The 26,276-nt window shown below is 39.1% G+C and overlaps 1 protein-coding gene across 1 annotated transcript; it reads right to left on the reverse strand.

Annotated features, from left to right (window-relative positions):
* Positions 1 to 315: 315 nt before the first annotated feature.
* On the reverse strand, positions 316 to 25,476 carry EDEM3 (ER degradation enhancer, mannosidase alpha-like 3; the record flags this gene model as incomplete). Its single annotated transcript, XM_009873493.1, has 20 exons — positions 316 to 722; positions 1,390 to 1,404; positions 2,252 to 2,437; positions 2,866 to 3,031; positions 3,771 to 3,965; positions 4,431 to 4,527; positions 6,225 to 6,379; positions 8,663 to 8,828; positions 9,318 to 9,442; positions 9,992 to 10,075; positions 11,419 to 11,502; positions 12,045 to 12,170; positions 13,483 to 13,580; positions 14,175 to 14,280; positions 15,436 to 15,570; positions 16,693 to 16,846; positions 17,580 to 17,692; positions 18,289 to 18,328; positions 20,962 to 21,062; positions 25,431 to 25,476. Coding segments are annotated over 20 exons (2,599 nt in total), but the record flags the coding sequence as incomplete, so codon positions are not given.
* Between the last annotated feature and the right edge of the window lie 800 nt (positions 25,477 to 26,276).

Below are 26,276 nucleotides of genomic sequence, written 5' to 3' on the forward strand. Positions count from 1 at the left end.
TTTCCAGAGACCAAGGGAGCGTCACCTCTCGGAGCCTGGAATACAGAAGTTGGGCTCGTGCCCTGACTGAGCCTCCCCGGTCACAGCACCACGCAGCAGGGCGAGGCAAATGCTTCGATTGCACGTTCCCATTTCTAAACAGGAAATATTAAAACAATACAGAGAGTGCGTGCTGGATTTCTGTGGTATTTTCCAGCTGGAACCTGGCTGCTCATCACAATACTGAATGTGTCTTCTAGTTCTCGAATATCGGGGCCTCACTTCTATCCAAAGAGTTCTCCATTGGTTTACTAACAAATAAGTTATTATTACAAGTCATAGCTCATCCTTTTCCATCATTTCAAATGCTTCTATATCTTCATTCCAGTCTGCTAATATGGATTCCATAGGCTGGACTTTACTATCCCAGTTAACTCTGGAATTTGACTCTGTCTCAGCCTTTTGTTCCTGAGGCTGGTTACCCCCTTGCGTACATGCCAGCTCAGGAGCACCTGCCTCATCAGTTCCAGGGACGGAGGAATCCTGATTTGAAATGGAAACACCGTCACTGTCTGCGTGAGCAGGAGATAAAGAGTCAGGGTCAGTAACATCCGAGCTTGCTCCTCCTTCAGGCTCCATGCTGACTGTACCAATGTCCTGAGGTGCTGAAGTAGCTTCTTCTGAATTCTGGTTATGTGAATCATTTTCAGATAACTTCTGGTCCATATTCTCCATTTCCAAGTCTTTGAAAGAGAGGGAAAAAAAAAAAGAAAAAAAGGTCCTGTAAAAATAACCCACAACCTAGGAAGGCAGCATTTTATTACATGTTTCAAAAGCAAGGTCACCTCCCTTGGCCTTATTTCCTCCAGAGTGCAGACTTTCCATGGCTATGAAAATTTAATGTTATTAATGAATGTATTTTACAGAGGGAGGGAAGACATTTAGACACATTTTACAGGAGGGCAAACAATACGATGTTTTTGTGCCTCAAACTTGCAGAGTGAGTTCTGGGTCAGTGCTAGTTACCATCCTTCAGCCTCAAGCAAACACCCACACGTGCACTGAACTTTAATACTGGGTTTTAAACCGCTCCCAGATCCACCAGGATCCCACTTCTAAGCAAGTGGGAGTTGGACAGAATCTCTTAAGTTTACTGAACTGTGAATTAAAAAGGGCTGAAGCCTCTCTCATCACATCCCCACCCCAAGTAACTAACACACAGGTCTCAAGAACTGACTGAGCTTTGTGACAGCTGTCCAATTTACCCATGCAAATCCCTGGAGTTTGGTATTTATATTTAATATACAGGACACTAATTAATTTCAAGACTCCTAGGGAGTTTAACTTCATAGGCTACTTTTAACACGGGATACTTACTGCTATCAATAATGTAGTTTGGAATCATTTTACCTTTAAAGATTGTTGCTGGGATTCCAAACGGAAGCACGAGGAGAGGGGAAGAAGCAGATACGGATTACAAATTCTCAAATGCAGAGCTCCCTTTTGCATTTAGTGTATTGTTAAAGTAGCTTAACCATAGTCACGAAGAGAAGGAATTTGTAAGCAGCTACGAAGAAACAACACTAAACTTGCGGCCTATCACCTTTGCAAACGCGCAGAAATAAACGCTGTCACTGGTTGAGCAGAGATAACTTGTTCTCACGTACTCTGCCCGGACAAAGCAGTGCTGCAAGGAAGGCTTACAAAAGAAAACCCCAGCTTTTTTGTCCACATGCAAACATTTTAACTGGGATTGGATTAGCTTGCAATTTTTCCTGTATTATACAAGAAAATCTGCAAAACATCTGAGGTCAGTAGCTTTGTTTCTCAATTCTTAGACAGGCGAAATAGTTTTAACAGTTGTCTCTTTCCTTTTGGGTACCAAGAACGTCACTGGGGAGCTTGATAAAGGGAAGGCATTTACAATGTAGGGCACTGAAAACACTTACTGACACCACGTCAAAGCAGATTATGACAAAAAGGGTTCAAAAGGAATCCAAAAGGCTGCATTTTCTCATTAGTCCAACTGACATTTAACTTAGGAACAGCATGGCTGGACGTTAATGTTAACTTGGCGTGGAGGGAAGCAGATAACACATCTCAGACAACGGCTTTCTCATGACAAAACTAGTACTGATGTCAAAGAGAAAACTCGAGCTACCAGACAAGGTGTTTGCACCTTTGAGTGCCAGGAGAGATCACTACTACACATTTCACGTTGTGCCATGGCACTGATGAAAGCTGAATTTGTATGGAGAACCTCTCATCTTACCTCTGTCTTTTGCTTTATCGGAAAGGAGCACCTCTACAGCCTCGTACTCCCGGATTGCGTCCAATATTATGTTTCCTTCCTTGTTGAAGAGGAAGAGCATGGGAATCGTGATATCATCCGTATTCTTCCCATCACCGGCCATTTGGAAGAGAGGAGCTGTGTCACTACTGCTACCCTCGTTGTCATCTAGTCCACAAAAAGGAAAATCAAGCAAACCTCCTGTTAGATAAACGGACTGCAACTCTGCTCTTCAGAGGATGCCAGGCAGAAAATAGATAACTGCAAAAAATAAGCAGCCAACTTGTTCTCTTGAACATGTTTTATTTGTAGCTCAAGTTAGTAGACTGCACTATTGCAAACTCAGGTGATCCTTAAATAACAACTTCTAATCTGCAAACGCAGTGGCAATCACGCATCCCGATTTGTTCAGCTAAGCTCTCTGCGCAGAACCAGACAAACCCAAAAAAGGCTTCAGCTCCGGAAAGCGTAATTTCTGTATTAGAATACTGTCATCCCCAGAGACTTTAACAGCTTCCTATCAGCTCTCCAGTATCTTCAAATCTGGTAAATGAAGGTTTCATAAACTTAAGATTTCAAGAACTTAATTTTATTACCAATAACAATGCCTCCTATTGCTCCAGCTTTTTGAATGTTTCGTGCCTTTTCAGCAAACATACACTGGCCTCTTTGCATCAGAGCAATTTTCTCTTTCACTGCCTCAGGATTAGTGATCTCTGAGCATCCATTATATGGCTTAATGGTCGCAACAAATCCTCTTGTCTGTTTGGAAAAATAAAAAAGAAAGAATTAGCACACTAGGTTCAAGCTTGCAAAAGGTTCCTAAGCATTTCCATTCCTTCAGTTAATCTAACACATTTCGTGTTGTCTTCTGTCAATGCAGGCAATCTTTACCATGAAGCTGGAGTTTTAGAACAACAACCAAAAGAAAACCTAATTCTCATATTCAGGGTATTTTGTCTATACCTGTGAAGTGCTGTCTCTCAAAAATTTTCTTCTGTGAACTGCTAGCCTGGAACTCCTCTTTGGGGCTGCATCTTGCCCAAAGTCATCGGGCTTTCCTACTGCTTCCAACAGGGACCACTGCCTCTGTGACGTTTTCTTCTTTCATCTAGATACAGCCTTTTATAAAAGCTTGCATAAGAACAGCCTACTCTAGCTCTGAAAGGGCTTCTGCAAATTCATGGCTGACACAGCAGGACAACCCTCCCTAAATTAATGCCTCTTAAGATACACACTGCAGATTATACCCATTCGTTCCATAAACCATACAAGGTATGTATTTTAAATCCTAAATCACAACTGATGACTCGGGAGCAGAGCACGAGCCACAGACTGATAAGCCACTCACCTAAAAGGCTGTCACTCTGTCACTTTAACCACTGTAATTAATTGATCACCCTCTAGCTGGGCCCCCTGAAACAGTATCAGTACTGTAAAATTTAGGCTTATGCAGTAGGGAAAGAAAGCTAGGAGCAGATCATGTAGACATCTTACACACCCCTGCTTTGTGTTTGGATAAGTCCATCCCAAACTGCGCTGGCCCAGCAGTCAAGACCACCCTGCCGAAGAACGGGTGGGAAACAATTTGAACAGCACGAGGAGGTAGCTGTTGCTCTTTCTGTTGCTGACTGGAGAGTTCAATCATTTCCTGCATGAACCGTAAGCCATCTTCAGCATCAAGTGAACTTGCTGCCTGAGTAGTAAAGAAACAACAGTTTATTCTTAAATGTTTGAGAAACCTGGAAAAAAGTAGTAAGAAATTGAAGTTTTTTGCTTGGACCACTGCTACAAAGATTTTAAAATATGGAGTGGATGCTTACTGGCGCTCCATCATTTCACACTGAAAGCTAGTGTTTTCAGGTAAGATGCTGTTAGCTACATCACTGACATGAGCAGCCTCCATCTAATTTAATGGAAGATTAGCTAAAAGTGTTGCGGAGGCAAAATATTAACAAGCATCAGACTGCTAAATACAGTTGCCTATCCAGCTTGTGTCTCCTTCCACAGGCTGGCTGTCCATCCTGAACCTCTAAGTGTCAAATGTCTTTGCTAGAAGAATTTTACTGAAAGGTTTCCCCTAAAAAAGGTGGTCAGGTCTTACTTGCACTGCATGCTGTACTAACTGTACTCTTCCATCTTTCAGATGAATCAAACTGACTCCCATCTTCTTCAGTATCTCCAAGTGTTCAGGATTACTGGCCATGAAATCTCTGGCTCTCAATGGTGGTTTCGGTCCACTTCCCAAACTCTCCTCTCTGCCAAAAGGTATTGGATGTCAAAGCTTTAAAAAACAGATTATTCTTTGTACACAACTCTCATGTTATTCACATCGCCACAAGATCAGAATTCTTTTGAATAATGTTGAGTACAAGCACCACTAGAATGCAAGCTCTCAGTCAAACTACCTTTTATAAAAGTTGTTGCTCTTATTGGTAATTTTGTAATGCAAAAAGCACACACAATGTTGTTAAAAAAACTCCCATGCTTTCTCTCATCTCTAAGTAGTCTGTATTATTGTAAGACTGACTAAACCAGTTCTCCTCATGCAGCTGCTAGTCAGGATAAACATCAAAGTATAAATATTGAAGAGGTGGTCAGAAGGATAAACTTCCTCAGTTTTAACAAATTGTCCTAAATTCTTCAGAATGGATAAAGTTACATACGGTAGCATGATTTGCTGACTACAAATAAGAGCTGCAGAACTGTTCAAGAGACCGCAGAAACCAATTTTACAAATCGAAGAAATGTACTTCCCGTTATACCTGCACTACAATTCCCCAGTTGGAGTGTGTGGCTCATTAAGTTTCTTTGGCTTTGAAAGATTCACTAATTCAACTAAGTCTTGCTGATGACAGCAGAGAAAACATAACTGATGTCCCACAGCTCAGCTCATAAAGTGTTACGGGTTGGAAGGGACCTCTAGAGATCATTCAGTCCAGCCCCCTGCTGGAGCAGGATCCCTAGGGCAGCCACACAGGAATGCATCCAGGCAGGTTTTGAAAGTCTCCAGAGAAGGAGACTCCACAACCTCTCTGGGCAGCCTGTGCCAGGGCTCCATCACCTTCACAGTAAAGAAGTTTCTCCTCATGTTGAGGAGGAATCACCTATGTTCTAGCTTGTACCCATTATTCCTTGTCCCATTACTGGGCATCACTGACAAGAGACTGGCCCCTTCCTCTTGACACTGACCACTCAGGTATTCATAGAATCATAGACTGGCCTAGGCTGGAAGGGACCTTAGAGATCATCTAGTCCAACCTCCCTGTTTTGGGCAGGGACGCCACCTCTCGACTAGACCAGGCAACACATGGGGACCGAGTGGGAATCAAACCCGCGACCTCAGTGTTGGTCCTTGTTGCCAGCACCACGCTCAAACCACTGAGCTAACTGGCCCCCTCACCAGGTCTCGCCAGGGCAGAGCAGAGGTGGAGGAGAACCTCCCTAGACCTGCTGGACACACTTTCCTTATTGCACCCCAGGATCCCATTGGCCCTCTTGGCCACAAGGGCACGTTGCTATCCCATGGACAACTCACTGTCCACTAGGACTCCAAGGTCTTTCTCCACAGGGCTGCTTTCCAGCAGGAGGACCCTTGATCTGTACTGGTGCTTGGTGTTATTCCTCCCCAGATGCAGGACTCTACACTTGTCCTTACTGAACTTCATGAGATTCCCCTTTGCCCAGCTCTCCAGCCTGTCCAGATCTCACTGGATGGCAGCACAGCCTGCCTGGGTGTCAGCCACCCCTCCCAGTTTTGTATCGTGAATTTGCTGAAGGTACACTCTATCCCTTCATCCAGGTCATTGAACAAAACTGGGCCATCCTAAAAGGACTACAAACACAAGCTCCAGCACACCTCATATTTCCTCTTCCATACATAACAAACCTTATTCCACTCACTCCTACACTAACAAAAGATGGGGGGAGGGAAAAAAAAAAAAAATCATCTTACACTCTGGAAATACCCCGAGGACAACTCTTATCCACCACATTTTTCAAAGGTTCACGAATACTTTGAGCAAACATAGGGTCATTTGGGAAAAGAATCTGGGTGTTTGGACAGGTCCAGTCAAAGTTGCTGTCATCCAGCTCCGTGTATTCTGTAGTCTAAAATGAAAGATAGAGATCGCCTGTTAAAATACAGGTTACATTATCATATGCAGAAAAATCAAGACCTACCCCTATGCAGTCTGCATGCAAGAAGTGTCCTACAACCACACAGATTCCAGGAATGAAGAATACATCACTCTTCCATGCCACATCTCATAATAATAAAGGGTAGCCAGTGCACTACAACCCATTTCTAGACATAAATACACCATCAGTTCTAATTAGTAACTTACCAAACTTGTATCCACAGTTTCTAGAATTCTTTTTTTTCAAAACCAGCTAGTGGGCACTTCCCAGGCCCACGAGTGCCCCTGTACTTTTACATGCCGGACAACTAAAGAAAGTAGTTACTATTTTATTTGAAATTTCCTTTATGCCAAGTCGACCAGCTGCAGGCCCGAGGTAATTTTTGCTTCCAAGTATGTCACATCTTTTCATACAAACAAAAAGATTCCCCTCCTCAGGAGCTGCACAGACTTGGAAGGCCGAATGGGCAAGGATGGATCTACATATAATTCCAACAACTGCTATTTTCAGAAAAGATTACAGAGTTAGTATCTGCACAAATGGCACAAATGAAACCATAGTGATTTGGAGCTGTATTTGGCCCATTCTTAGCTCTGCAAATAACTGTCTGGAGAACTGGCAAGTTAAATTTTCTCACCCATAAAAATTAATTTAGTGTTTATATACTAGCAGAAAACCCCACAACAATTGTTTGCAACACATCAGTCAATTAAAAATCAAGTATTTAAAGGCTTCCCAAAAAACAAGACCTACTAGTTTACTGGAATAAGCACTTCAAAGTACCTATGCTCTTAGGGTAACAACCAGTAGTCACACCACTGAAGAGAGAAAGTCTTGCAAGAGCTACTGCAAGCATCAGCACAGTAAGATATGACCTTTCCTGTTTATTAGAAACTGGATGTTGGGTTGATACTACCAACTATCTCGCGGACATTTCCGCTTAATAGCATTCTGTGTTTAAAATTATCTACAAGTTCCATTTTTTTTTATTCGTTTCCCCCCCCATCAGAAAAAATGCATTAAGAAAAAGTAACATGCTCATCTTCACAGACTTTTAGCCGTTTAACACATTTCATTGACACCATCTTCAGTGGATCCTTCCTACTTCTATTACGCATGTTAGCAGCTTTGTCTTTAAGAGCTTAAGAAAATTGCATCTGAACAATTTACTCTATCCACCTCACTGAGCTTTTCTCATTAGTCTTCATTTCCAAAATTCAAAGATAAAAGACAAACGCTCAAGGAAAGAACCTTTCAGAGAAGACGCAGGATCTCTGTCATCAAGGAACATGAAGAAACAACCCATTAAATGTATAATCACCAATGTCAGACATTATTAAGAGCAAGTAATGAAACACTTTTCACCGTCTTATGCCAGAGTCCACAAAATAGAGTGCTTTCTACTCAATTAAATGATTTTTCCAGGACACAGCTTGACACACATGAGCATTTTGCTCTGGTCCAGGTGTTATTGTAAAAGTCATAGTAAAAGGTAAAATAGAGGCACACGGACAAAAGTGAATTTACGTCTCTGACATCCTAAACACCTCTTTCATCACTTTCTCACGCACTTCTTTTGCTTGTCAGTTATATTACTGCCTAAAAGATAAATTATGTCACCTTACTAAGCAAAACCACACACACAAAAACATAATTATGATGCTTCACGGCACAGTTGTATTGCTCTGGGTTATTCTGTACGGTTAAGGAATTTATCAACCCATATGTATATATATGTTCGCACATTTACACAATAGACGCCTACTGCACGGACTAAAACAATTAATCAACCCAAAAGCTATAGCTGTGCCTCATCAAACTAACTTTGCAGTGGTTTCAAAAACCCTCTCAAAATTTGCCAAGGGTTCACACAGTAAAACGAATGACGTTTATGCATGCTGTTGCAGACATTCTATAAAAAAAATAACAAAATGAAGACAAAGATAAAAATATCATAGCGTGTTATTTTCAAATTTATACAGAGATGGGCAATGATTTTCTTTTTTAAATATTGCTAATATTTCATATCTTTTTTCTCCAGATTCAGTGGCGCAGAACCCAGTTATGGAAACATTATTCATACTCAGGTGACTGGGCAATGCTAATATGACGAAACAGTTCACAAAGTGAAGTGCTAAAATGGTGTACTTCAAACTGCAATTTTTTTTCTGAGCTTTCTTCCATTTCCTCTCATAAAAAAAGAATGGCTTCAAAGCACCACTAAAACTGATTCAGATTTGAGCTGCTACTTACTGTATTTTTTTTAGAGATGGTTTGGTTGGCAGTGGAAAGCCAAAGTGGTAACAGATGAGCTTCTGTAGTGAAGATATAATCTTCAATGTCAAAAATCATGTCTTCCTTATCAGCAAACAGCAGGTAAAGATATTTAAACATCTCAGCCAGAAAAAAAGAGTCCATTCTGTGGAAAAACAGTGCACTCTTTAAGAAGATTCCCTTTTTTTCTAAAACATCAGTAAAACAAATACTCATATTGCTCCGTCTCTGAAGACTTCATGACTATTACTGTTAAACTCAATTCCATTAGTACTCCTTCCTCTTGCAAGAAACTATGTTTGGAGGGAAACAATTCAGCATGTTCAGTACCAAACAGCATTACGGAGAAAACAAACCTCTTCAGAAACTTCTAGATTTTAAGTATATTTTGTCTGAAAGTACCTCATCTACTGCTCTGACACAAATGAAACGTTATTAAACTAAAAACATTCTTACGTAACAAACTAAAAAACTCCTGGAATAGTATACAGGCTGTGATAAATCGTTAATTTAAGACTTGGTTATCAAAATGAAGAAAGAGAGCTGCTCTAAAGTAAATTAACTCAATTATATAAAATAGGGTCATTAGACTTTATAATCTTTTTGTGAGAAATATAATTACAAAAACTTTTACCTGTCTTCATGACTTCCTGTACGAACATCCTTCATTGCAGCAAACCCACAAGGTACTCTTGCATACTTGTTCAAGTTTTCAATGAGTGTTTTTCCTACCTCTAGATAGTAAGGGTCCCCTGTAGCCTACAAAAGAAAACCAAACAAAACCCAAACTACAACATGTAGGTGCAGTACTTCGACTTAGTGCACAATTAGCAGAATGCAAATTTATTGATTCCACTCCTTCTCAGACAGCGGTGAGGTCCAATTTATTAATAATGCTGAAGAGTCACAAGAGAGACTCCTGAGATACTGTTGCATTACCTTCAGTGGATACATGGAGATCCTCACAGAAACACAGATGCTGAGGCACTGCTCTTCTCCACAAGGTACAAATTGCTTTTGCTTAGTCTCTAAGATCTCTCTAAGAGAGACCAGTAACACTTACATATCTTCAGAACTAAGGGCCTTTATCACTTTACAGTTTTCTTTCCAATTCTAGGCATATAAAGCAAAATTTGTAGAAGAATTTCTGATGACCAAGGTTTTTACCTTGCTTATATACAGAACTGGCTCCAGCAGGTAAAATAAGCTGGAGATAACATTACTCATTCTATAATGAAATAAAACATCGAAAAAATTCTAGGTGCTACCCCAAGCGATGAAAAATCAGAGGACTGAACGTGATCTTACCTTATACAAGAAGTAAGTGCTTTCAGCAAATTCAGGCCTTAAAGGGTGCTGAGCCCAGTGAACTCTAAAGTCTGTTGTGAATGCCTGAGGAAGAAAAAGAACAAACAACCAACACAAAAATTAAAACCAAACACAGACTTATTTTGAACCCTACATTAACTGTATTACAACCCCTGAAGTGCAAAATGGCTCTGGACTGAAGGTGCAACACCAGTCTCAGGAGGCTACAAGAACCTCTGTCCATTCAGCACATTCGCGGCCAAAACCCACACTCTAGCCTGCTTGGTACGAGTAAGATTTAAGCTTCTTTTGGCGAGCTTTAGCAAATACCCTTTTTCCAAACGTAACTATCACCTGACACTTCAAGGGCATTAAACTGTCCTTTCAGGCTGACAAACAGTGAGCAGCTGTTCCTAACATAAGAAATACCATGGACTAGAAGTCAGTTGCCTAAAAATTTCCCAGTCTGTGTATTCAATTTGAATATGTACCAGCAAAAGTCACTTTTGTGATGGCTTACATTCACTACTGGTTCATTCTGGGGTTTAAACAAAGTCTGTGCTAAAGTGGATGGCACATTGGCTTAAATACCACCAACTGATCTTTCAAAGTTTCCTTCGTAAGTACAAAACAATGGCAAAAAAAACCCAACAAACCCCCAAAAATCCCTAAGGAGCCAAATCACATAATTTTAAAAGCACTCAAAGAAAAAAAATAATAATAAAAATAATCATTCCAGTGCTTAGAGAGCATTCTTTGGTCTCAATATCCATGCTAAGTAAACGCGATGTTAATTAAAACGTTCTCGAACAAAAATAAGCTTACACCAGAGGAAAGTCTAAATTAAAACTGGAATTAGACGCTTTCTCACATATTCTGGGTTGTCACAGAATAAATATATACACTTCCGCAGATAAATAAGCTTTTCTGTGCAGAATTAACTTAGTCTGCACTTGCAGTACCTACAGGTAAGTTTGTGTATTTGCTTTCGAGGACATTACACAAAATTTCACAACATTCAGAACAGTTCAGTCGTTAGTTTCCCTCCCTGTGTTCATAAAGATGACTGATTATTAGCATTAATGCTATTATATTACTAAGCAGCTACTACTACAGACACTTATGTAAGTTTTGTGTACAGAAATGAGTCAAGGTCAATTCTGAAAGGCTGAAATACAAAGCCGAAGCAATTAATAGCAGCAGCCTCCTATTATTGTGTTAATTACAGCATAACCAAAAGAAAAATACCTCAGATCTGAAACACGGCTGTCATATGTGCAGAACTGTAACTGCATAAGAATGCTGTGGAAATGGCCCTTTGCTTTTAGTAGCACATATACCTACTATTTTTTTTTGAAATGGCCAACTGAGACTGCTCAAACTGAGGTACGAATGAGTTTACACGATCAAAAAAACTACTACCTTACCTCGGGAAGAAAGTTATGCTTTTTTATAACCTGATACAGCATCTCATGAGTTTCAATAGCAGGTCTGATATCACCCTTCAACACCTGAAATTAAAGAATAAAATTAACACTAATTCACTAGGCATAGGAATAATATTCAAAGTCAGGCACACTCCTTGTGTTCATGTAAAGCTACAGATAAATTTCCAGCAGACACATACTATAAATATCACCCTCTTTCAGCTACACGTATTTTTAAGCAAAATCAGAGAGCTCATTAAGACGACTGCCTATGCAGAAAAAGGACCTCTATCATTTCCAGAGAACTGTGGGGGAAATTATTTAGTTTGTCTAAATGTAAATGACACAAAAACTAGAGAACTGCTCACTAGACTACTAAAAAGGAAGTTTTAAGCATTTTCATGACTAGGAGTGAAGGAAGCAAATCATATGGGCATACTGTTCTTGATAGGCAACATGGCCAGAAACTTGCATCATAACACTGAAGTGACAGGAGGAGTGAGTACAAAAATCCTTGTTCAGTATTTCTGAAAATCAAATTACTAAGCCAGAATTGTCAATTACACACACAGTCTACTTAATCATTTACTTGTTATTAAAGTCTTTGCGTGGGTTTTAAAGCTTACCTGCAATCCAGGGAAAAAAGCTAGCAAAGAATCCATCCAGGTCCTAGCATTTAGCATTGGTTTATGAATATGAACATCAAGAAGAAGAGGTGGTTGGCTAATGTATCTCATTATGGCATCGTAGTGCTGGCAAACACCAGAAAAACCATGAGTTTGTATTATCAATATATTTTACAAACAATTATGCCATTTTACTTCAATGGAAGAATCAGTACTACACTCACAATCATTATTACACTCGTCAGAACGGTAGTTCCTAGTTTTGCAAGCTAAAAAGAAGTTTAGTAAATAGTGAAAAGCTCCACAGTACTACACATACAATGCAAATGACATTTTCCAAGTCATACACATAGACAAAAGTACATTCAGCAGCCACACGATAACCAAGTAACTATCTTGGTTAAGGCACAGTCGTTTTGGCTGAATCCTTAAGCACACCCTAATCAAAGCTGAAATTGCTTTCTTCAAACAAGAGAATTGAAAAGCAAATGCATCTCAGGAGGGAAAAGGGAAAAGGAGGTATAAAAACCCCAAAACAAACCAAAGAGTTGGACCTGATGGCTCAGAAGAATTTTAAAACCCACTAGTTCACTTGTCAGCTTGCTGACTTGCAGTCCTGTGCTCCCCAAGATAACTGTTTGCTTTGTTCTCCTGAAGCATGGAAGGTGCAATCATGAGCATAGGAGCCAGATAGGTAGCAAACAGTTAACAGATACAATTGAGACAAAATATAGTAACAGTGGCTGCAGGTTAGGAATATGAAATAATCATTACACTTCAAGTTTTGCAACAGGCCTTTAGTTAATTATTCAAGTATTAATGCTGCTTATGATATAAAATCATGCTATATGATAAAAACACGTTTTACGATATAAAACATTTCCATTTGCTATTGCTGTTTGCAAAAGAAATAATTTTATAAAAGAATAATGATGCTGACAAAGTTGCTTAGTAATTTTATACGTTTAGTAATCTGAGTGTGCTTTTCAGCATACTTAGGTGTACACTGGGCCTTAGGGTGAGCGGTGAAATCAAAGAACCATACTTCGATTTTCAGATCTTTTTCATTGCTCCAGGACAGAAAGAAATTGTACCATGGCTTGTTAACAGGAGGTCCTTACATCGTTTTACAAAAACATTTGCAGTATTACACTCTCCAAGGTGAAATACAGCTTCTCCTGTACTGGAGACATGAAGAAGAGGTCCAGAAGATTCTGGTTGTCGTTGGATGGTGTTAAAGATAGCTACCTGGGGGAGAGTTCACCCCAGATCAGCAAAAAGTCATAGTAAAAAGAGCTGGCACTAGACACATCAGAAGTCACAGAAATTCTGCTAGCGACCTCTTCACACGCCTCTAAGGCTAACAGCTGACTGACAATACAATTAGTCTGAAATTTTTCTTGCAGAAGGCACAAAACCAAGCAAAACGTTAACTTACCGTGTTAAATCTTTCTAGGAAACTGTCATCTCCCAGCAAGACATAGGCTTTTAATAAATATTCATAATATGAATCTATTCCTGCTCCAACTCCACTATCTAGGAACAGCAGAAAAAATGAAAAGGTGGTTTTACTTTAAGTAGCTATGTGGCTATTTTCCCTTGGTTTCATTTTGATTTTAAAGGCTCTTTCAGTAAAAGGAAAAGCCTGGTATCACTAGAATTAAGGCACAGATGAATGCCAAGACACAATACTTAACTGTACGTTAAGGCTGTGTAGTATCAGTGCACATAACATGAACAGACATGCGCTGAAGCCAATTGTTTCACTTTTCTCACATGAAACTAATTCTACTCACTGCTATCAACACCCACAGTCCTACCTACTATATCCTTCCTCTGTATTTATAGTAGAATCTCCAGATATTTAACCCAAGGCATCCCTATTTCAGTATCAAAGCGAATCTGAGAATGCCTTCTTTGCAACAAATAGAACTAGTTTATCTACCAACACACCCTTTTAGAGGAAAGTCAGGCTTCCTTGTAGCAGGTTTCTCCAGAAATTAACTCCACTTGTCCATCCCATTTATATTTTTCAATATTCTAGATAAGCATATTGATGGGGGTGTCAAGATTTTTTTCCTTGCCCAAAACCACTTGTGGTTGCTGATTATAAGTCAGAATACCACACACCTTTGCGGACCCAGTCTCCAGTATGAATATTAATAGTAACACCCACTAAATTGCTGCTGCGCTGTCTCTTTTCCCAAATAAAATCGAGTGCTTTCCGTGCATATTCCTGCAACAACAAAAAACACCCAGTTAGAGGAAATCAGAGAAACACAGATACTAAAGATCATAATTCTTTTGTCTGTTGAGGTTAAGATGCTAGGAAGTAATAAGATGTTTCGCACCTAACAATTATAAGCGTATGCTACATAATACTGAGTTTTAAGTCGTACGATATTCACTCCACATCTTATATAGTTACTCAGTTGCTCATCAGAAAGAATAATGCTTGACTACACAAGTGTTTGCCAGTGCGCTGTACGGCCTTAGGCAAGTCAAACTTCCTCCTGTGTGAGTTTGCTACTCTAAAATTGTGTGTACACATAGGATAGTGTAACCTCACTAAAAGTATTTCAAGAAATATAACATCCTTAGAATCAAAAATCACTGTAGCTTTTCAAAAATCTCAAGGCAGAGAGCAGCAAGTCCTGTTTGTTAGTATTCAAGTGATAAACATTCTTTGTTTGCGCAAAAGGAACTTGAAGGTAACAACCTACCCAACAAAAATGGCTTTAAATCACCAAACGTGTGGGGCTTTATGGGGCAAGTTTTACCAAAACACACAACACAAGCCCAGCACTGAATTTCTTGACAGGAAATGAAATACTAAGCCCATACTGAAAGATTTAAAAAAAAAAAAAAAATCTATTCTTAAAAAGGGCTTTTTAAAAGATTGTTATTAAATCAGATCAAAGAAATCATACCCGCAAGCATTCCCATTTAGCTTTCTGCTAACAATATACCCTTAGGTAGGACTTGCACATGTTCAGTGGGACTGCATAAGCGTGGGGTTTATTTTATTTATTTTTCTAAGCTTCATTTTAAGGATCAAGTATCTCACTTTTCTTCATACTGAACTTGATCAGTCTACCCAGAAACCATGCAAGCGTTATCCTTTAGCTATTCTTCAGTGTATTTATCTTGTTTAATTCTGCATTACTGTAACTGCTTTCAAACAAAATTAATTTTTTTAAAGGAAATATCAAATACTTCAAAAAAAGCCCACGAATACAATAAATCTGAAAGCATACGAACTTTTTTGTGCAGAAAAGCTACAACATGCACCCACCTCGTTAACTCAAAATTGTGTTTCCAAAATTACAGAAATGGAATAGAACACTAACAAATATCTAATCAAAAAAATAAGGTAACATGGAAAGCAAACCTCAAATATAGATGTTCCTGTGAATCGGCTTAAAGCTGCAAACTCAAGGATCAAGGTACCTGCACAAGCTGTACAGGTATCAGTTTCTGTTCCTGTTCGTGCTTCTGGATGTCTTACACCAAACTTTAAGTTAACCTACAGAAAAGTCAAGATTATCATCTTTATTTTTACAATCTGAAAGAATTCTACATTCCATGATAGGTCTGTAGAACAACTATGTAATGTATGCTTTTTCTAAAGGCTAGAATAAAAGATCACATAGTCCCCTTCGGTTCTGCTTTGCTTTACCCCACACTGCCAACTCAAACACAAAGTTATCCACCAGTATCCAAAATACTCAACCCTCCCAAAAGGACTGCCCTGCTGCCTGGCTCACCAAACACTTGAATAAAAAAAATACCATCCTGAAAATCTAATTCTAGTGATTTATTTACCAGCAAACAAGGAACTTGGAACATCAGAAGCCCTCATGGAAATCACAATTTGTAAATACCTCCCTACAACCTGCCTCCAGGGAATACCTGTGGCACGGACCCGCTTTTGTTGTGGGCACAACATAACTCTGCGTTCCAGAGAAGGCAGAAGAGTACCAAGCTCTGAACATTATAAATTGGATATTTTCACTAGAAAATAAGCTGATTTACTGAGACTAAATTCTTAATTTACAGGTAAGTTTCCAATCAAAACCATATGCCCCCCCCAATGGATGATACACATGGAGAGTAGTTTTCTTTCATTCAAAAAATATGTACCATACCTTGTTTAAATATGATGAAAGTTTTTACATTAAGCATTTTTAGATTACAGCTACGTCTGCCCTCTTAAAAATGGGGATGTAGAACACAAAGATTAATCAGCATTGTGTTAAATTCACAAGCAAGTGCTTGCAAGTTGCTCTTTCACTATCTTAGAGAGAGATATGTACCAAAACAAAAATTGCTCTCCTCAACTACTTGGTGGTGCCTGCTGTAACAGCAGGGAGCAAGAAGTCAGTGCACTGTGATTAGGTAAGATTTCTGCTCCTACTATTTATCCATAATAATGGATATTAGAATTTTCAGAGCTGGAATTCATAGAGCCTAAAAATGTATTTTAAAATACTAGGTACCACTTATTGCAAATTAGCAATTTATCGGCTTTTGATTTACTGTACACTGAATAAATACACAAGTGATTTTAGAAACAGAGACAAAAACAAAACAACAAAAATTTTTGCTTACGGAAGTAATCCTGAATTGCAGAAACCAGAGCACTTACTCTTGGATAAGGGAGACCACTAGTGGTGTTAAAAGCAGGTAAAAGCTTGTAGCCTAATTCCTTTGCCATGTGCAGAAGTTCACCATTGTACCACTGCATATATTCGCCTTTTTCTTTCAGCATAATTGCCACTGAATGCCCACCTAGGAGACCTCTAAACACAAGGAAAATTATTCACATGTCAAAAATTATACTTGTCTGAACGATGATAGAAAAATTTTGACAACTTGCATAACTACATATACAATTGTGCTATATTCATGTGGCCCCAATTTTCAGAAATGCTGAGCAGATGCAACTCCAAATTGTAATTAAGGTTAGCTCCCTTGGAAACAATTCATACTGCTTAGGACTCCTAAACTGTAGAGTTAGTAAACAATCAACACCACTAAAACTCCACAGAACAGCTTAGAACTAACGTGCTCAATAGGCAATTGTCTGTTTGTACTGTATGGATGTATTGCTCTGGTCCTGCATTGCACGATGGGACCAGAGATCTCCAGAGGCCCCTTCCAACCTGGAATAAGCTGTTACACTAAGTATCGAAATGCTCTATTCATTAAATCAAGTATTGAAGGTGTGACTTGTAAGACTGCTTCCATTACGAAAAAGAACTGCTACCTCAGCACACACAGGATTTGGGTTTTTTTTAAACTCAAAAGCACTACGCCTGCAGCAGTTGGAAGGGGGTCAGCTTGATTCAGTAACACTGCATCGCTTCCTGCCCAGCATTTTAAAATCCTTCCCAGGGCAGGTGTCGAGCCACACTAACTGACAGAGGCAAGAGTGGTTTAAATGAGGTGAAACATCTCAGAAAGGCATGTCCTTCAGGATATTTAGTTAAAAAGCATGCTTTTAAGAGTTTTGAAAATGCACAAGTTACTCACCCAAGGACTCTTATGTTGGTTTCAAAGACAGATACTACTATGTCGTTATCTAAATTAACATCCTTTATTACTTTTTTTACAGCCTCTTCAAACTCTTTGGTTTTATTTAACACCTGGAATACAAACGTAACCAGCATAGTTACTACAGCCACACTCACATGTAGAAGAACAAGTGCAATGAATTAACAAAAAGAAAGCTTTTGACATGCTTTAGATCGATATTCTAGTCCTGCAGGAGCATACCCCGACACAGTACAGACAGTAGTATTATTAATTATCTCATGAGATACGTATATTTAAGTGCACACAAATTCCTCCACGAAACGGGTATATACAGTTTAAAAACCAACAATTCAATAAGTATTAAGAGGTGTTCACCTTCAAGTCAGCATGTTGCTTTAGACTACGACAGGGAGCAAACTCACACGCTTTTTTAAGTTAAAGCCCAAGAAAAGCAAGGTTAGAAAGCATCAGTGAAATGTGAAGGAACTGTTCTAGTTTTCTTTTTGCAACAAACTCCAACCACCACCATCGCAGCACCTGGACGTTCTTACAAGCAACAGCTACTTTGAACAGATAGCCAGAGATCAAAGGTGAAGAAAACTTAGCATTTTTAATGTAGAATTTAACAAAATAGAAATCTAAAAACAAGTCTGAGCATCAGAAGACACTCTTGTTTTATCAATATTTATTGATACATTCAACTCACCACAAGAGTGTCCAAGGTATCAATCAAGGTCAGTGAAAATCTATGAAACAAAGTTTAAAGCACATTTATTATAGAGCCATGTGTCTAGAAATCAAGTCATTTTCAACAGTACCAAACACCATGGAAAAAAATAAATTCTCACGGACAGCTAGCTACTAAAAAATAAGTTGTACACAATGTGTTTAATATCAAAACACCCTGCTAAGCTTCTTCCCTGTGTTAGTCACCAGAACAGGAGCTGACTGAAATAAACTATGATTATAAAATACCTATATTTACTACAAGGCTTTCAAACTTCTTGTGAGCAAATCAAATATTTATTTCTAGTCTCCAGTCAAACCTACTAAGAAATCCAGCAGAATGGTTACAACTGTCTTTCTCAGCGCTTGTTTTCTTTCTTTTTCAAAACGCGAAGAATGTTGACTTAAGTGCAATAACAAAAATATTTAGGAAAATCAAGAATCATTCCAAGCTACATTTCTTTTACCAGGAACTGCTCCAATTACCTACTTTGGAAAAAGCCACGGTTTGTAAACTTGGTGTTAAAATTAGTGGTGAAAGACTAAAGAAAATGGGGTTATTTTCTCATGAAACTTCTACGTGGGCTATAAGGGAAGAGGAAAAGGTACAGCCAAAGGCAGTTAAGGCAGGGCTCGAGGGATGGAGCTGGACTGGGAACAAGCGAACAGGCGTAGCAATCTTCAGCCTGTAAAAGCAAAAGCTTCAGTGGCAAGATACAAGGATATTAAACGGCACGTGGCATGAAGGAAGTGGATGAGAATCTGCTGTTCTCAACCGTTAAGTTTTACCTGTTGCCACACAGCACTAGAAAGTCACAGGCTTAAAATAAGGAGCTACTTTTTCCATAAAAAGAGAGTATCACGTCAGATCCGTGCTGTTTGAAACCGGAATACATTACAATAAGGCTCGGCCTGGTCATACGTTCTTCTCTAGGCCTGTTCTAGGGCATGCCAAGTGAGTGGATCTTTAGCCTAACCTGATAAAATTGTTCTTATGGTAAGAAACACACATCATGCACAGAATAGCATTTACAGGATATGATAGTATTAAAATTGGGAACTTTGGAAACAGTTACAACTGCATATTGAAGCATCAAGGATTTAATCAAGTGCCCCACGTCTGAGACCTTGTAGGCAACATGCGACTAATGCAGGGAGCATAATCAGAATTCTAACTGAGTGGCCACACGTTATAATTTTCCTTCATTTGTGAAGATACAATGGCATTCTCTGAGTGTCGTTCTGCAAGAGAAACAGATAAACTAGCGGCTATGCACAACTGCATAACACTCAGCAACTTTGTCCATCCAAAAAGGGAGGAGACGATGAGTTGTACAGCTCCAACAAAGGCTGGCGTGCAAGTATCTTCCCACACCCTCCAGGGAAACAGAAGTGACCTGGCTGTCTCACCCTGGCCTGTTGGGATTGCAAAGGCTTGTAGAGAACATGACTGATGAGCCAGCTGGCAAGAAACAGGATTATATAAGAAATGTGATAAATAATAATATTATAGCTCTTTATTCAAACCAGAAGGGAAAAAAAGTATGTGTACAGAAAAAGAAGTATTTTATGCTATTCAATGCATCTAAGGGGCTGAAAGGTATTTTTACTCAAATGATAGTATGTTACTATGTAGAAAAAGGTCATTCAAAAGAATGCATGACTGGGATTAAAAATACGTTTTCTTGATACCTCTTTCTCATCACTCGGATCTCGCAATACCTCCAAGGCAGCAGGCTTACATAAGAATCTCTAGACTAAAGAACTTTTGTGCATAACAAAAAATAACCAAAATGACATGCTCAGTATCCTAGAGTGAATAAGAAATAGTATTTAAGACGAGTACTTCAGCTTTCATTAATGTTCTTTTGCTTAGGGACACTAAACAGTGACACCAGCAAAAAAACCCCCAAAAAACAAACAACCCCAAACCAACAGCTGTTTGTTATTAAGCATTTGCTCTATAAACATAAACTGCACACGTACAGACAAAGGAATCAATTACAACCACCTTTAGAGTAATTCCACTTTCTTTAATCACTCAATTTAACATGGAGAAAACAGTGCTTAAACTTAAGATTTTGCTGGCCAAAGTTCAGTACTTTGTGTTATAAGCTATCTTAAAAGAAAAAATACAAAGAATTTTCATGTCTGAAATAATATTTTCTACTTTGGTAAAGGCCTCAGGCTACCATACACATGATAATCATTTGACTAATTGCATTTTCAGAGAGCTTTGTACTAAAAAAAAAAAAGGGGGCATCTTAAATATCACTTAAGGCCAGCACAACAGATAACAGTTTACTGTTGTGTGCAGCTGATAATTAACTCTTATAACCTCTGTTGAGCAGGCAAATTTACTAGTAATGTAAAACTAAAATTCAGCTCACATCTGGAAGGCTTTCCTATGGAAAATACTTGGGAGAATTATTTAAGAAAAATTATCTTTGCATCTCATTCACTGCTCAATTTTTCTTTTTCTGGTTAAGGTATAATTTCACATTGGTTAACACCATGGGAGGAAATAATGAAAGTATTTCTCACAAATGTATGTTTCTGGACTCATCAACTGAACAAACAAATTTTATGAGCTGCAAATTGTACTTAGATTCCTACATGTTTACAGGAGAGAGTAACCATTTCAAACACTAACTTTCCCAAGGCATCATCCACATCTCCTCGACTTGGTTCCTGACCCCGTACTCGTCCACGACAAGTTAAAGGCATGAGTTCATCAGCTGGATACGCGTGCTCCTGCAGGGAAACAGAACAAGGGAGTAAGTTACAACTGCCACAGCCACCTCAGCAACTCTTCAGGGCTCCTTAGAAGGAAGCCCAGTCACGCCGTACTTCAGAAAAACTGCATGATGATTGCAGAATGTCTGAGGTGGGAAGGATCCAACCCTTCTACTGAAGCAGGGCCAACTAGAGCCAGTTGCCCAGGACTGTATCCACAGAGCTTGTGAATTTCTCCCATGAAGGAGACTCCATAACCTCTCTAGGCAACCTCTGCCAGTGCTCAGCCATCCTCTCACAGTAAAAAAGTGTTTCCTGGTGTTCAGAGTGAACCTCTCACATTTCATTTTGTGTCCACTGCCTCATGTCCTGTCTCTGGGCACTGCTGAGAAGAGCCTGTCTCTGTCATCTTTACAGCCTCCCTCGGGTATTTATCTACATTGATAAGATCGCCCCAGAGCCTTCTCTTCTCCAGGCTGAACAGCCCCAGCTCCCTCAACCTTTTCTCAAAGGAGAGATGCTCCCATCCCTTAATCATCTTCATGGCCCTTCAGTGGACTTTGCCCACTTTGTCCATGACTTTCTTGCACTGGGGAGCCCAGAACTGGACCCAGCACTCCAGGTGTGGCCTCACCAGCGCTATGAAGAGGGGAAAGATCCCCTCCTGTAACCTGCTGGCAACGCTCTGCCTAGCACAGCCCAGGACTTCGCCAGCTGCCTTTGCCGCGAAGGACACATTGGCTCATGGTCAACTCGGTGTCTACCAGGACCTCCAGGTCCTCCTCCGCTGAGCTGCTTTCCAGCTGGATGGCTGGAAATAATTAAACTGGGAATGGAGCAACATGAGATCTTTCTTTCTAACCTCCCAGAGAAGTCTGGAGCAACTAATGGCACATCACAAAAAACAAACCACCGATTAACTTGAATGTTGTGGGTTTTCTGCAAGAAGGTGCGTATGATGGTTCCTATAAAATTTCCTAGGCAGGAATTACCATCTTAAAGATGAGTCTGAAATCTAAAACTAATGCAGGCACTATCAAGTGGCTGGTATTTCATGGAGAAATTAGTGAGAATTAGACTTCAAAGTGACTTTGGAAACATTTCCAAAAGAACATACATGACTCAGGGGCACAATCAGAGACAGATAAGAGAACTCACTTAGAAGGTAAAATAAACTGGTAAATCACTATACAAGGTCTAACAACAGATAACATTCACTAAAAAGGCTTGCCAAGACACAGCCTTTTTCAAATATAACTTCTTCTTTGTTAAAGAAAAAAAAAAGACATTGCTAAATTTTGTTTGGAAAAGGAACAGTTACTTTCCGTATTTCTAGAAAAAGCAGTCTACAAAGCAGGCTGTATTGTAATATTATTTCTCATCAGTCAGGCAGAAATAACAGGAGTGGCACCATCGCCTAAGTCAAATACACCAAAAGAAATGCCCATTCCTGTTCCCTCTCAAGTCAATACGAGTTCTGTAGCTTTAAACTACCACCAAAATAGGATATCAAACCACACAGACAAATCTGAAATTCATCACTGCGCAATAGGAGAGGCTTACAGAAAAAATTTCAGAATGGCCACTGACATTAATGAACACAAATTTTAAGTTTAGCTAATTTCAAACATGCACAAAATTGCCTCTCTGTGAGAAGCCTAACACAAGGGATTTGGGATGGACTTCTCTCTCGATTTCTTCAGGAAACTGCCGGCTGCACTGCACTCTCCCATTTTACTTTTGGTAGAGAATGACCATGAGGCAGGACAAAAAGTTCAACTATTACTCTGAAACTGCAAGTAAACACATTCAAAGTCTTTCCAAATATAAGGTACAAAAATAATCTATATTCAAACATGAAAGAGAGAGGAAAAGAAGGAACATTCTTCTATAAATAAACAGTTCTTACAGCAACTTCTTTTGAAACTGATGGTTTGTTTCCCTGTCTACCACCCTCCCAAATGTTTTGGTCTTTGCACAATTCTTTGTTCTCCTCAAGTTCAACTACAAAAGCCAGAATCTAGATCACTTGAATATTGCTCAGATGTTTCTGGATATCTGTGTGAAATATTCAGAAAAACAAATTAAGAAATGCAATGTCAAAACCAAGATCTCTGGCTTAACTTGCAGAGAAAAAAGTTGACAAAAGTTCTGACAAAAATTGACTTCACATCTCACAAAACTGTAAGGAACTAGAAGCATTTTGAAAAAGTAAAAGTTCATTTATTCTTTATCTAGAGCAGGGAAAGCTCCCAGGTCAAGTGATTTCCCAATTTGTAACTTCTTCCCTTTCAAGCAACCTCCGAAGAAGGTAGCAAGACCCATTACGTCTAAAACATGGCACAGATGTCACAATAAACATACTTGCAGGAAATATTATACAAATGGAGCTCAACAGATACTCCAGAATTTCTACACGTTCTGACTGATGATCGAATCTCCTAATGTCAGGACTGTAAATTCAAGACAGCAAAGCACTTAAATTATGAAAAAAAGACGCATTGCTACTAGTGCTGCAAACAAAGAAATACCTAGTGGCCTCAAGTGACTGACATTTCCAAGTATTCTTTCTGACAGTCAAGAAGAAAAAAAAAATCCCAATTATTACAAATATGGTTGAAGGATTGAAAAAAACCCCAACTCAGCAGCTTTTTACTCAAAGCTCCTGTTAACAACCAAAAAAAAAAAAAAAAAGACAAGGGAATTTCCCCCTTGCATGCAAACATGAATTTTCAGTCTCCTAAATATGTAAGTTTAAAGTGCATATTAATAGAAACAGAAAAGCAAAACTTTCTGCTGCTTGTTTCAAAAGCAGCTGCAAAAATACTTTACTCTCTTGCTGTCAGAATCAAGTCTGATACTCTAATCTTTTCTTCAACTTTGAACAAACAATTCATATTCTCTGTTTGTTTAATGCTCCAGGATATGTGGCAAGTAAATATCCTTTTGGCTTCAAAGTTTCCAGGATCACTGAAGTCATTCTTCTCTTTCATCCAGAATTTTCTTGCTTCTGAAGTAGCAAGACACCTACCAGATTCCACTTTATCACACAATAAAAAGCAGGAGCACGGAGCCTTTCTACCCGGATACAACATTTTACCCAATTTTGCCAAATACTTGAAAGCTTTTCCATAAGAATGCTGTGGCAAACGCAAGCCAAGTTTTCATCATTGAAACAGGCCCCGAGAAAACCACTCACAAAAAATCACCAAAAAGCTTGATGTTTGTGAAACTGCTAATGCATCAAAAGAGCTAACGTAGAAAACTACACTTGCTCTGGAAACACTCATGCTGAGCTTTCTATCCATTCTAGAACTCCACAGCCCTTGTGTGCTGTGCAAACTTGTAACTCCCAAGCTTTCAAGAGTGCGCTACATATTAAAGCGTTAAACCATAACACAGAAAACTGAGACATGTGGCAAGATACTGTCAAAAGACAGCAGTTTGTCCTGCAGGAACTGGTGCAACTTACAAGAGAGGGGTTTCTGCAACAGTCAGAAAGAACGCACACAGAGATTGTTAACGTAACTCACTAAGAAAGCACCTTTTATATTTATTGTATTCCCATTTACAGTTTCTCCTCAGAAGAGCATTACTTATACTGTATTTGAAAGTCATTATTACTTGAGAAAAGCCAGTCCTGTCCAAGTAATTCTTTTTTCTTAAACGTAACTATGCTAACATATTGCAAGTTTGACAAGAGTGCAAAGCAGCTCACACATCCAGCATGTGAACAGCCCTGCACAGAAAATCACAGGTCATACTAGAGGAAACCATAGCGGGTGTGGCTCTCAGTCATGACAGCCACATACTCAGAAGACGCTATAATGCGTAGATAGGATACCAGATCTCCTTTTTGTTCTGCTCTGTTCTACAATCTTTGTCTGTAAGAACTACTAAACCACACCTAACATATCTTACCACTAGGAGAAACGCTATACGTAATTTTTATCTATAAAATAAGCAAGATCAATTTGTGTTCTCCAGAATCTGAGAGACTAATTCTAGAGATTCCTTTTGCCAGTGTTTTTAGGAGTCTGAAATTTCAAATCAAATACTTTACCAAAGATGAAGACTGTTCATAGCTCAGTGTGAGATAAACTGGTTTGAGAAAGATCAGGAACAGATTAACAGAGCTACTGCTAGCAACTCCTGGCTACTGTTCTGAAAGTTGTCATAACCCTCCGGACAGTGCTCCTCTCGAAAGTAACATCTGTTCATTTATTTTTAAAGGCTGTACAGGTGCTCTTACTTATTTTAGGTTTAGTTTTGCCCCTACCTCCCTGCTCTTTCTCTAGAATGCCACGTACTTAATCTAGGCTGCTTTCTTTCCCAAGTCAGCAATAAGAACTCAGAAAAAAATATACAAACAAGCATTTTACTTACCATATAATTGCTATATGCATGATCAAACATTTCAAGCACTTGGTTTCTAAAGAAGAAAAAAAAGAAAAATCATTAGTGGTCTGCCTCATGCTGACCTTTAACACACCATCTCACGTCAGCAAGACGTATGACACTTCAATATCTGAATATCAGTAATAGACCCTCTACTAACATACTGTACTCAACTACATGAAATACAGCATAACAATTTTTCTTAATCCAGCTACTTCAGTTCACTGCAGAAAGAAAAGACTATTTCTTCACCTACCATTAAATTAAGTATTTGGGGATGTCTTTCAACCTTCTGTGCTTCCACTTAAATAGCTGTAGATGTCACCAAAACATTAAAGCTAGAGATGATACACATTCCATGCTCAGCAAAAAACGGCAAACAGAATTATGTTCTGCTTGTAATCACCAATACTAAAACCAACTGATGCAGCATAAATTCTTGTCTGTGAGTCAGAAGAGGACCTTAAGTTATGAGGTGTAGATCTTCCTTGTGTTTGGACTCTTGGCAAGCAAATACTAAAGAAAATCCTCATTTATTTTACATGCTTGAAAAGCTCTCAAGGTGAGAAATGCTACTATATTAAAAAGCGCTGTTTTTTTCCAGAGAGCACTACTTCCAATTGTTCCTAACTGTTTTACTGAGGAGCCCTACAAGGCAACAGAATATGCTGATTTCCAAACGACCATCCACATAACTCACCATCTCTGCTGATAAGACTGAGCATAAATGAGACAAGAACGCTACAATTACATTCTAAATACCCAATTTAGTTCAACGGATTGGAAATTTAAGAAGTAGCTTTAATTCATCAAATGCATTAAACCATCAAAAGA

The sequence above is a fragment of the Apaloderma vittatum genome, unplaced genomic scaffold (assembly GCF_000703405.1).
Source record: "Apaloderma vittatum isolate BGI_N311 unplaced genomic scaffold, ASM70340v1 scaffold17377, whole genome shotgun sequence".
Classification (NCBI taxonomy): Eukaryota; Metazoa; Chordata; class Aves; order Trogoniformes; family Trogonidae; genus Apaloderma; species Apaloderma vittatum.